The sequence below is a fragment of the Saimiri boliviensis genome, chromosome 12 (genome assembly GCF_048565385.1).
Source record: "Saimiri boliviensis isolate mSaiBol1 chromosome 12, mSaiBol1.pri, whole genome shotgun sequence".
Taxonomy (NCBI): domain Eukaryota; kingdom Metazoa; phylum Chordata; class Mammalia; order Primates; family Cebidae; genus Saimiri; species Saimiri boliviensis.
The window spans coordinates 26,699,631-26,711,962 of record NC_133460.1 but is presented as its reverse complement, the minus strand read 5'-3'; the positions used below and the strand labels follow the sequence as shown (position 1 = coordinate 26,711,962).

The window sequence follows — 12,332 nt, the reverse complement described above, 5'->3', positions numbered from 1 at the left end:
GAGAAGATAAATAAAATATAAATAATTAGAAGTACATTTCTTTTTCATGAAGTTAAAGAATCAATATTGCCAGGATGGCAATTCTTTTCCAATGAATCTACAAATTCAGTGGGATTCATATCAAAATCTCAGAAGCCTTTTATGGAGTGGAGAAATTGACATGCTAATTTGAAATTTTATATAAAAACACAAAGGGCTTAGAATAGGCAAAATAATTTTGTAAAATAGTCAAGTTACAGACTACCTATTCTTGCATTTTCTCCAGAGTTATAATAATCAAGATAATATGGTATATATCATATATCAATATGGTATAAGCACAAGGCTAGGTCTACAGGTCAATAGAATATAACTGAGAATCCAGAAGTAAACCCCAATATTTGTGGCCAGTTAATAGTTCCCAAAAGAGCCTGGACAATTCAGTGGGGAAAGGAAAATCTTTTAACAAATGGTGCTGGGACAACTGGCTAATCCATAACCAAAACAGCAGCAGGAACAGCAACAACTAAAGTCCTCCAAACAAACAACAAAACAACCCTTTTACTTTACCTCACACCATATACAAAAATCAACTCAAAATGGATCTTAGCTCTAAATGTAGATGCTAAAACTATACGACTTTTAGAAACAAACAGAGGAGAAAGTGTTTGTGATGCTGGGTTAGGCAGACTCTTGGACACCATATTGAAATCATGATTCATAAAAGAAAATATAGAAAAACTGAACTTCCACAAAATTAAGGTTTTTGGGACTTTAAAAATTAAACACATCATTAAGAAAATTAAAAGTCAACCCACAGACTAGAAGAAAATATAGGCAAATTATATATCTGATAATAGATTTGTATCTACAATATGTAAACATTCTTACAACTTTAATAAGACAGATAACCTGATTTAAACATGGACAAAAAAATCTAAATAGGCATGTTACCAAAGAAGACATATAAATGGGCTGGGTGTGCTGGTTCACACCTGCAACCCACCACTTTGGAGGCTGAGGTGGGTGGATCACCTGAGGTCAGGAGTTTGAGACCAGCCCAGCCTGGCCAACATGGTGAAACTCTGACTCTACTAAAAATACAGAGACAGAGCGTGGGCATGGTGGTGGGTGCCTATATTGCCAGCTACTCAAGAGGCTGAGGCAGGAGAATCACTTGAACCAAGGAGGCAGAAGTTGCAGTGAGCTGAGATTGTACCATTGCACTCCTGTCTGGGTGACAAGAGCAAAACTCAGTATGAAAAAAAAAAAAAAAAAAAAAAAGAGAGACATACTAATGGTTAATAAGCACAGGAAAATACATTCAACAGCATTAATGATTAAGCAATGCAAATCAAATCCCCAATAAAATACCACTTCACACCCACCAGGATGGCTATAATAAAAAGGTAGCAAGTGTTGGTATGAATGTGGAAACACTGGGACCCTTTTATATGAGGTGGGATTGTAAGATGGTGGGAATGTAAAATTGTACAGAGATTTTGGAAAACATTTTGACAGCTTCTTAAAAATTAAATATAAACCTACCATACCACCTAGCAAAACAAATGAAAGCGTATGTTCACAGAAACGCATGCATGTGAATGATCACAGCAGCATCATTCATCATAATCCCAAACAAAAAACAACACAGAAGTCCATCAGTGTGCGAGTGGAGAAACCAAGTGTGCATCCCTACAAGGGAGTATTACTCAGCTACAAAGGAACACGCTGATCACGGATTCACATGAGAACCTGAATGACCCTCAAAACCTTACACTACATGAAAGAAGCCCAGTGCAAAACACTACACAGTGTATACTTCCATTTATAGAAAATGCCCAGAAAAGACACATTTATGAAGACAAAAAGCAGATCAATGGTTTCCTTGAGCTGAGGTTGGGAGGGAGGATTAAATTGCAGATGGGCTCAAGGGAATTTTTTGAAGTGCTGGAAATGTCCTAAAACTGGATTGTGGTGATGGTTTTACAACTCTATGAATGTAGTAAAAATCATTTAGCGGTGAACTGTAAATGGGTGAATTTTATTGCATGTAACTTACATATCAATAATGCTGTTAAAATACACAGAATATGATAATAACCAATGCTATGATGAAAAATAAAGCGGGAAAGGAGTATCAGAAGGCAGGGGTGGGTTGCAATTAGTGCAGTCATTAAAACCTCCAGGCCCCCAGGATGTGGTGGGACTGCACTTCCTGGATCTCTTGTGGGTGATTGGGACAGTGATTAGTGTGGGACAGACTTGTAAGCAGAGTGTGATGTGTCCCTTCCAGGCTGGGGATTTAACTGCTGATGTGAGATCATTCACAAGTTCACTGTTTCTCTGCCCTCCAGTCTGGAAGCATCAGCCAGGTCTTTGAGTCACTATGATTGACAGGGTAGGATCCACTCCTCAACCAACCCAGGTGTCCTGTGACTCGGTGGTTGAGTAACTCATCCCTTTCAGACTCATATAGGTGGTCAGAGAAAGCCTTAAAAAAAGCTTTGGGTAAAAGTCTGAAGGAGGTGGGTTTGTAGGTCAGGAGGCTGTTCTGGCGGACAATGGTCCAGAGAGTGGGCAGATCACATTGCAAACACCAGAGTTGGTGCAGAGGCAGAACAGAGGTCGGAGTGGCAGTGCGGGGAACTTAGGGCACTTGGCAGGAGATGCTACAATGGGCAAGGTGGGTGTTAGAGGAGGGCGAGTGGGTGGCCAACAGAGGTGCAGTAAGTGGCCTGGGTGCAGATGTGCTGAGCAACATGGATCCCCATGGATGTGACACTGCTGATCAGATTTAGGTTCAAAGAACCTTGCACAACCACCAGGTCACAGGAAACCTGGGTGGGTTGAGGAGTGGATCCTGCCCTGTCAATCATAGTGACTCAAAGACCTGGACTGATGCTGCCAGACCAGGGGGCAGAGAAACAGTGAGCTTGTGAATGATACTGTGTCAGCAGTTAAATCCTCAGCCCGGAAGGGACACGCATGACACTCTGCTCACAAGGTGCAATATAGAGAGATGGAGGGACCAAGGGTGGGAACAAGAGGAGCAATGGGAGGATCCTTTGCAAGAATGCAGGTGAGAGCTGACCTCTTGCCCTCCTGCTGTGTCATTATTCCTATGAACATTCGCATCAGATCAGTACTGTGCTTATAACCTTCAATAGCTCCCTATGGCCCACAAGAACAAGTCCAAGTTTCTTAATAGGGCATCCACCTACCATTCCTCTCTTATTACCCCATTCCTACCACTTCAGCACCCCTCTGTTTGAGTCCCCTATTCTCCCAGACACAGTCTTGCCCCTCTACCCGGGTTCTCACAGTCTTCTTACCTTCCTGCCAGCAGTGCAGGAGAGAGTCTGCACTGGGAAAGGACAAGGTGAGCGCAGCCACAGAGTCTGGGAGGTGTGGGAGAGGGTTGCGATGGAGGCTTCCCATCCCAGGCTTCTCCCAGCCTTGGTCCTGACTTTAGCCTGCAGGTCAGCGATTTGGGGACATGCAGGAGTGGCTGGATTCTAAGATGCCTTCTCCTCTTTGGACACTGGCTGAGTAAGGGCAGAGGCCACTGTCTCTCTCTCCACTGTGATCCCGAGGCAGTGTCTCCTTGGGGTGGGGAGTACCAGGAGGGTCAGACAGGGAGAAGCCGGCAGTCCTGGGAGACAACCAGGCAGATTAGTGATCTGAAGTGTGGGAGCTGGTGAATAAAGAAGCTGCAGCGGGTGGTGCTGGCAGGAGAGTTCTGCAGGAGGAGCTGAGGGAGCTGCCCAAGGCTAGGCGGGACCTTTAGCACGGAACTCACCAAATTCTGTGCCAAGAGGCACGCCGCTGGCTCCTGCTGGAGGGAAAGTGCTGGCAGGTTCTCCAGTAAAGAAATGAAGCACAGCAGTACGATTTAACCCATAAGAACCTTTCATTTGCCCCAATTCCTGAAAATGTCGGTTAAAAGCACTTAAGTTCCTCAATAATCTCCATTAGCTGAGAAAGACAGAGGGAAGGTGGGGGGAGAAAGAGAGAGAGAGAGAGAGAGAGAGAGAGAGAGAGAGAGAGAGAGAGAGTATTTAGAAAGAAGAGAGAGAGACTGGGAGGTGGCAGGTGGAGGGAAGAAAGAGAAACACACAAAGGTGCTAACCAAGAGACCAAGGATGGGGAGAGGAAGCCCCTTCTCCCTGTGCTGGAGACTTTTTTTCTCTGGAGTCTTTCATGAAATGGAATTGTCAGTCCAATTTACACAGTAGTTAAAGTGTTTGAGATTAGGTCATTGTTTACAAATTAATCCAGTCAAAAGGAATGAATGTGGATGAACCCTGGAAAAATTATGCTAAGTGAAAGAAGCCAGACACAAGCCTTCATAAAAGGATACATATTCCATGAGTACGTTTATATTACAAATTCAGAATTGGAAAATCCATAGAGGCAGAACACAGATTGGTGTTTGCATGGGTTGGAGAAGAGGGAGCAACCTTTCAATAGGTACAAGGTGATGGAAAAATTTTGGAATTAAATGGAGCTTGTGGTTGCACAACATCGTGAATGTATGAATTGCCATTGACTTTTACACTTTAAAATGATTAATTTCATGTTATGTAAATTTCACCTTGATAAAGATATTAAATCAATCAAATTCATTAACTTCAGGTCTGTCCCGAAATATGTCCTCTGTCCCTTTCTCAAAGGATTTGCACTGCGCTATGAAGCCAGGGAATAATTTATTTCATCATAGAAATCTGGTGGCTGGAACTTTTTCTACAAAGGCAAGTGACTCTTCCTTCCAACCAGATAATGCAATAAACCCGGCTCAGGGAACATAATACCTGGATATATTAGGTTTTAGGCTTGAACAGAATTAAAAGCTGATCTCAGCGGCTTTACCACCCCCTATTTTCTCCTGTGGAAAGTGAGATTCAGCAAGGTAGACAATGTGAAAAGTATCTGCAACATAAGGCTAGCCCAGGGTGCTGGCTTCTAGCCCACTCTATGCTTCATCAACACAGAATTTTACTCCTCACCGCGTGAATATCTACTCAGATCACAGCAACGGGGCTCTGTGGAGTCTGGGCCCATCCTGATCTTGGTCCTCTGGATCCTGAACCTGGCAGCATATTATATTACATCACCTGGTACTTAAAAAATACCCTGATATCGTGGATTCATCCAAGACCAATTAAACCTGCATCTCTGGAGAAGAAGCCTGGGGATTTTTTTTTTTTTTTTTTTTTTTTTTTTGAGACAGGGTTTTGCTCATTACCCTGGCTGGAGTGCAATGGCGCAATCTCAGATCTCGGCTCTCTGCAACCTCTGCCTCCTGGCTTCAGGCAATTCTCCTGCCTCAGCCTCCTGAGTAGCTGGGATTACAGGCACACACCACCATGCCCAGCTAATTTTTTGTGTTTTTAGTAGAGACGGGGTTTCACCATGTTGACCAGGATGGTCTCAATCTCTTGACCTCGTGATCCACCCGCCTCGGCCTCCCAAAGTGCTGGGATTACAGGCATGAGCCACGGTGCCCGGCCTTGAGCCTGGGGATTTTTAAACACACCTTGGGTGATTTTAATGTGGAGTAAGGTTGAGGTTTACTGACTGCATTTTACTCACTAGCATCTAGAATTTCCAATCTTTACCAGTCCTGGAGGGGCTCAGGCATCATCATTTCATAACTGTGCCCATGAGGTCATGAGTCTGACTTGAATAGCCCCTGCACAACAGAGCCAATCCTCACCTGCCTAGTCTACCCAGTCAGCACCTGCACAACCCACCCAATGCTCACCTGTAGAGCCCACCCAACTGGCACCTGTATCATCCACCCAATCCTCATCTATAGAGCCCACCCAACCAGCAATGTACAACCCAGCCAACCAGCACCTGCACAACCCACCCAGTCAGTTCCTGGACAATCCACCCAGTCAGCACCTGCACAACCCACCCAGTCATCACCTGCACAACCCACCCAGTCAGCATCTGTACAACCCACCCAGTCATCACCTGCACAACCCACCCAGTCAGCATCTGTACAACCCACCCAGTCAGCACCTGCACAACCCACCCAGTCAGCATCTGTACAACCCACCCAGTCAGCACCTGCACAACCCACCCATTCAGCATCTGTACAACCCACCCAGTCAGCACCTGAACAACCCACCCAGTCAGCACCTGCACAACCCACCCAGTCAGCACCTGGACAGCCCACCCAGTCATCACCTGCACAACCCACCCAGTCAGCACCTGCACAACCCACCCAGTCAGCACCTGCACAACCCACCCAGTCATCACCTGCACAACCCACCCAACCAGCACCTGCACAACCCACCCAGTCAGCACCTGCACAACCCACCCAGTCAGCACCTGTACAACCCACCCAGTCATCACCTGCACAACCCACTCAGTCAGCACCTGTACAACCCACCAAGTCAGCATCTGCACAACCCACCCAGTCATCACCTTCACAAACCACCCAGTCAGCACCTGCACAACCCACCCAGTCAGCACCTGCACAACCCACCCAGTCAGCACCTGCACAACCCACCCAGTCAGCACCTGTACAACCCACCCAGTCTTCACCTGCACAACCCACCCAGTCAGCACCTGCACAACCCACCCAGTCAGCACCTGTACAACCCACCCAGTCTTCACCTGCACAACCCACCCAGTCAGCACCTGCACAACCCACCCAGTCAGCACCTGGACAGCCCACCCAGTCATCACCTGCACAACCCACCCAGTCAGCACCTGCACAACCCACCCAGTCAGCACCTGCACAACCTACCCAGTCATCACCTGCACAACCCACCCAACCAGCACCTGCACAACCCACCCAGTCATCACCTGCACAACCCACCCAGTCAGCACCTGTACAACCCACCCAGTCAGCACCTGGACAACCCACCCAGTCATCACCTGCACAACCCACCCAGTCAGCACCTGTACAACCCACCAAGTCAGCATCTGCACAACCCACCCAGTCATCACCTTCACAAACCACCCAGTCAGCACCTGCACAACCCACCCAGTCAGCACCTGCACAACCCACCCAGTCAGCACCTGCACAACCCACCCAGTCAGCACCTGTACAACCCACCCAGTCATCACCTGCACAACCCACCCAGTCAGCACCTGCACAACCCACCCAGTCAGGACCTGCACAACCCACCCAGTCAGGACCTGCACAACCCACCCAGTCAGAACCTGCACAAACCACACAGCACCAGCACAACCCACCCAGTCAGGACCTGCACAAACCACACAGCACCAGCACAACCCACCCAGTCAGCACCTGCACAACCTACTCAGTCATCACTTGCACAACCCACCCAGTCAGCACCTGCACAACCCACCCAGCCAGCATCTGCACAACTGAGGAAGTCATCACTTGCACAACCCACCCAGCCAGCACCTGCCTGTGACCCACCTGCATAACCTAGCCAATTATCACCTGCACAGCCCACGCAGATAGCACCTGCCTGTGACCCAGTCATCCCATTTGGTCTAACAGTTACCTCCAGATACTTTTCTGAGGGTTACTGAGGCATCCTCATTCTTTCTCTATGAGCCCCTTGGCTGGATCCTTTCCAAGCAGGAGGTAGAGCAGCCCTCAGCTGCACACAGCGTTTCCTTGTGAAGGACTTGCTTATCACCCCAGCAGTCCTTGGACATAGAGGTCCTTATGGATTCTGAATGCAATCAGAGCCCGGAGTCATTATTGCCCAGGACCCTGAAGCCTCTGTTTTTCAGGCAGACACAGAAGAGCTGCAGCAGTTCAGGGGTGAAGTAGTTCAGGGCTTTCACCCATTGCCAGGAGCTGAAGGAGGTCAGAACCCTGACCACAGATGCCACCTGGTGCTCTCAGCCACAGGACCGAGATAGCCCCCGGGGACCCCATCCCGCAAGCAAGAAGTCAAATGCAAAGGTAATCATTTCCCACATAGAACATAATGAAATTCTTACTGAAATATCTGGCTGCAAACGTTCTCCTTTTGCTGGAAGCTGTTGGCAGCATAATGAAGCTGGCAGTCAGTGCGAATTTCTTCTGTATCCTTTTTATAAAGAACCAACCACATCCTCAAGCAGACAAGCTAATTCCTGTTTTCCAGTAACAGGAGATCCACATCTATAGAAAAGAAATATATTTAGAATGCCCTTTATCTGGTATTTTTTTGGATTTTAAACAAGAAGCCTCACTGTGAGGAATTAGTTCATTCAGCATAAGGGCACCTAGGGGTCTTGGAATGGTCTTGGTTAAGTCATGGGGTCTTGGGGTATCAGTTCCTCAAATCCGTAATATGGAAACGATCACGACAACCACCTCTCAGAACAAACGGAGGGCCAAGAAGTGGAAAGGGCGGGCGTTGTGGGCAAAGCCTTCAGCACACATCAGATGCTATATTTGATTTTTTTCCATGAGCTGACCTGGATATAAGGGGAGCTGGGCTTCCTGAGAGGCTCAGAAATAAGTACTAACAACACTGCAAATTTGCAGCATGACTTCCGGAATGCATTTATGGCCTTCCTCTGGTGGGCATAGAAGTCTCATGAGTGGGGAGAGCAAGGACTTAATCCCACCCACAGATGGAGAGTCAAGGGCCAGGAACACCCCACGTGAGACCCTCACCGGGCACACAGGCTGCTCGTGGCATGGCTTTTCCATTCAATTTCTGGAAATTTAGAGTCATTACAGCATAATTTACAGCTGCGGAGAATAAAAAAGAAAAATCCCGATTATGAAACAGCCAAGCGATGTGTATGCAGCCATCAACATCATTGGCATAGTGGTCCCAGCAGTTCAAGGCAAAGGTAGCCTCCAAGGCGGTAGATACAATGTTATCTAAATACAGGCAGCATTGATACAGATGGAGCAGTGACTCCTGAGAGGGCATGCTCCCAAATTTTCTTCCTAACACCCTCCTTGTCTCTGCTGCTGTCTCTGCTACATTGAGCTTGCGTCACGTTTATTGATAGTGACCTGAAACACCTTTCAATTGCAGAGAGCGAAAAGGCAGTTAAAACCCAATCACTGCTATAAAGATAAAACAAGCATAGCCAGTGCTGTGGGGGAATTGTCATGTTGGCCCATGCCTTGGGGATCTGTGGACAGCTCCTGCGCCTAATGTTCCCAGAAAGGAGGGCTGGAACAGCGCAGAGAAGGGAGTCAACCTGAGCCTCTGGGGAGTGACCAGGGACAGCTGGGAACAGAAGGAGGCAGCAGGCAAGCACTCAACTGCTTGAAGAGCGCAGCAAGGGCCCAAACCCAAGGCGCCAGCATGTTGTTGCAACAAAGCAGGCAGTAATTTGGGTTGCAAAGGCCGGAGTGCAAGGCAGATAAGAGCCCACAGGTACAGAGGCAGAGAGGAGTGAGAGGAAGAAGCCTGTCCTATGACTTGGTGTATAGGGCGCTTTGGAACTAAAAGCCTGAGTTTTGCAGCATGACTACAAATTAAGGACCAAGTCCAGGTTTTCCCTTTTTGAGTGCTGGGAATTTAGGCATGAAGCAGATTTAGCAAACAAAAGTGTAGGATGCCCAGTTAATTTTGCAGTGTAACTGTGCTCTAAGTATTTCATGGGCCATAATGTCTGCTAAAAAGGTATGTATTGTTGACCTGAAACACTATTCAGATTTAACTGAGTATCTGGCAACTTGATATCTTCTGAATATCCACTTTCTCTTTGGTCAAAAAAGAAAACGCTACCAGGTAAGGGACTTTCAATTGTAGAGGAAAAAAAAAAAAACAACAGTTAAAAAGAGGGGATTTATTGGCTCCTTAAGTAGGAAAGTCTTCATAATATGGACTTCAGGCATAGCTGGATCCAGCAGCTTGACAATGTTAACCAAGTCTGGGTTTCTTTCCAGTTCTCCTGTTTGCTTCTAGAATGACTGCTTCATTCTCAACGAAGTCCCTGCATTATTAAAAAATGCTGGACACCAGCTTGCTTCAGGGACTAATACTCTTTCATGACCAACACAAAGAAAGAGCCTATCTTCCAGTGTCTGTCTCAGAACTGCTGGGAAGCTGCCCTCCTTAGTCTCCCAAACAACTCTTCTTGCCTCATGGCCTTGGTTGGGCCATGCACCCCTCCCTAAACCACCCAAACCAATACAATGTGCTGATTGGCTAAAGCCAACCTGCTCTCATTCCAGGAATAGGGTGGGGTTGGCTGGTAAAAGCCACCTTAGCTGGTATGGATGGAAAAAGGGTGGATGCTAGAGTGGATGCTAGAGTGCCTAGCCACTGCAACCAAGGGTGGGGAAAGGGCTCCAAGATACAGTGCCCAGAGTGGGGTTGTCCTAAGGATAAGATACACGCGAACATCCCCATGGTGGTGGTGGTGGTGGTGGTGGTGGCGGTGTGTGTGTGTGCGTGTGTGCGTGTGTGTGTGTGTGTGTGTGTGTGTGGTGTATGAGAGGGAGGCACCGAGGGGGGAATGTTAGTTCCTCTCCTGGGATATGCTGATTACCCTTTCTTTCCTCTTGGCCAGGTCAGTGACCCATCTCCTCCCTGCTCTCACAGAGCAAGGGGGCCCCTCCCCGGGGAGAGAGCGAGACAGGCCTCTGTCCTGGGTGTGTGTGACCGGGCAGGTGCCTGCTCCTCACTGACCTCCACCCACACCATGGAGGGTGGATGTGTGTGTGCGGCGGACGATGCATTGGGAGACCTCTGGTTAGGGAAATTTTATCAGGAACCACCTCTGTGAACTTTACCAACCTCAGCCTATAGTGGGGACAAGGTCCTACAGCGTGGGCCTCTCCTTTGGAAAACTTGGGGACAGAGCTCTGCCCACCAGCTGGGGGACAGTGACCTCAGGGGGACAGGGGACAGGAGACTGCTCTCCAGTCACTCACCCCAGGCCTCACCTTTTCCTCACCCACCTTTTTCTGCAGCAAGTTCAAATGCAGGTCACACCCCAGTTAAGCGGACACAGCTGGGCACAGCTCCTGGGGCCTGCCGGGCAGCGCAGGGAAGGGCTGTAGAGAGCTCGGGCTGGACGCTTGTCTCGGGATGACTCAGCCAGGAGCAGCCACCGCCTGCACGGGCCACGCAGCAAACGAGTGTGCCGTGGGGGCTGGAGAGGCCCGGTCTTCTGGAGCCAGGCCAGCGCACCCTGCCCGGGCGTCACCCCACCACGGACATTCCCAGTGACAGCCAGCACTTCTCAGCACACTGTGTGTCACACGCGTTACCCTGGCACCTGGCAGCGCCCCGAGGTGGGCATCACTGTGGGATCAGGAGGCACTCCAGCCACAGGGTTCACCAGGGCCGAGGTGGGGACGGAAACCCGTCCCTCGGGTGTGGCAGTGGGCTGGCCACGTGCGCCCCAGGGTCCTGCACCCGCAGCTCCCGCAGAGTGTGAGCGGGCAGCGAGCGCGGCCTCCGGCAGAGCGGGCGGGGCTGCTCACCTGGAACCGGGGCCCGGCGTCTCTTCCCCCGCCTCGGCCGCCCGGGGCCTGCCTGGGGCTCCTTCCTCGCCGCGCGGTGGCAGCGCCTGAGCTCCTGGCCCGCTCCTCTGGCTCCGCGGGCGCCCCGGCTGTGGCCCTGCCCTCGGCCCCGGTGTGATGAGCTGGCGGGCAAGGTCGGGGGGTGCAGCCAGGGCCCCGCATCCTCAGGCAGGACCGGGCTCCCGGCCGCTCGGCGCCTCTGGGGGCGGCGTTGGTGGGTGGGGGTGCGGCACCGCGGGCGGGCCCGGCGGGTCGGGAGGCTGCGGCAGCCGGGTCGGGGACGGCCGGCGAGGCTGACCCCTGCCGGGCAGCGCGGGTAGCGTCGCGGGCGGAGGCGGCCTGCCTGGGCCCTCGTGCACGACGCCCCCTGGCGGGCATCGGGGACGCGGCCGCTCGCCGCGCCTTCCCTCCTGGCCTCTGGATGCCGGAGCGCATCTAGCCCCAGCCTGTCTGTAGCTTCACCGTCCTGTGCGCCTATAGTGGGGACAAGGTCCTACAGCGTGGGCCTGGCAGGGCGTGTGGGATTTAGGGGGTTTTCCATACTGAGTCTTCCTTGGAGTAGGTGAATTCTGCATAGCTGGCCCAGTTCTGTGTCTTAAGTATGGGGAGAAAGCGGGGGGCTGGAGAAATCACTAGCAGGGGAGGAGCCCCCGAGGTTGCCAAGAGGGATCAGAGCCACTGCCCAAGGCTCCCACATTTCCCAAATTTCCCCCACTTCATAGATTGGGAAACTACTGTCAGAAAGGGTAGATGCATTCCTCAAGGTCCCAGAGCCACAAGCAGCATGGCTGGCATTTGAAAGTCAAAGCAGATGAAGCAGGCAGGTGGCTCTTGTTGAACTGGCCTCCGGGGTCTGTGGTGGGCAGAGAAACCCTTCTCCGAGAGTGTAGTGACCTCCTGCTCACCTGGGTTTAGCGTCCAGGTTCAC

At 50.2% G+C, this 12,332-nt stretch overlaps 1 protein-coding gene across 9 annotated transcripts in view; it reads right to left on the bottom strand.

Moving 5' to 3' along the window:
* Nucleotides 1-11,660, bottom strand: part of ARHGAP22 (Rho GTPase activating protein 22) — a 211,325-nt gene extending 199,665 nt beyond the window's left edge. For all 9 annotated transcript variants that reach the window (XM_074382137.1, XM_074382132.1, XM_074382135.1 and 6 more), the window contains exons 1-2: nucleotides 10,838-11,660; nucleotides 7,921-8,083 (exon numbers count right to left, since the gene is read on the bottom strand). Coding sequence is in view for 8 of the 9 variants with exons in the window: in XM_074382132.1 (XP_074238233.1) it covers nucleotides 7,921-7,972 (52 nt within the window). In the remaining variant the exon portion in view is untranslated. The remainder of the gene's footprint in view (nucleotides 1-7,920; nucleotides 8,084-10,837) is intronic.
* Nucleotides 11,661-12,332: the final 672 nt, after the last annotated feature.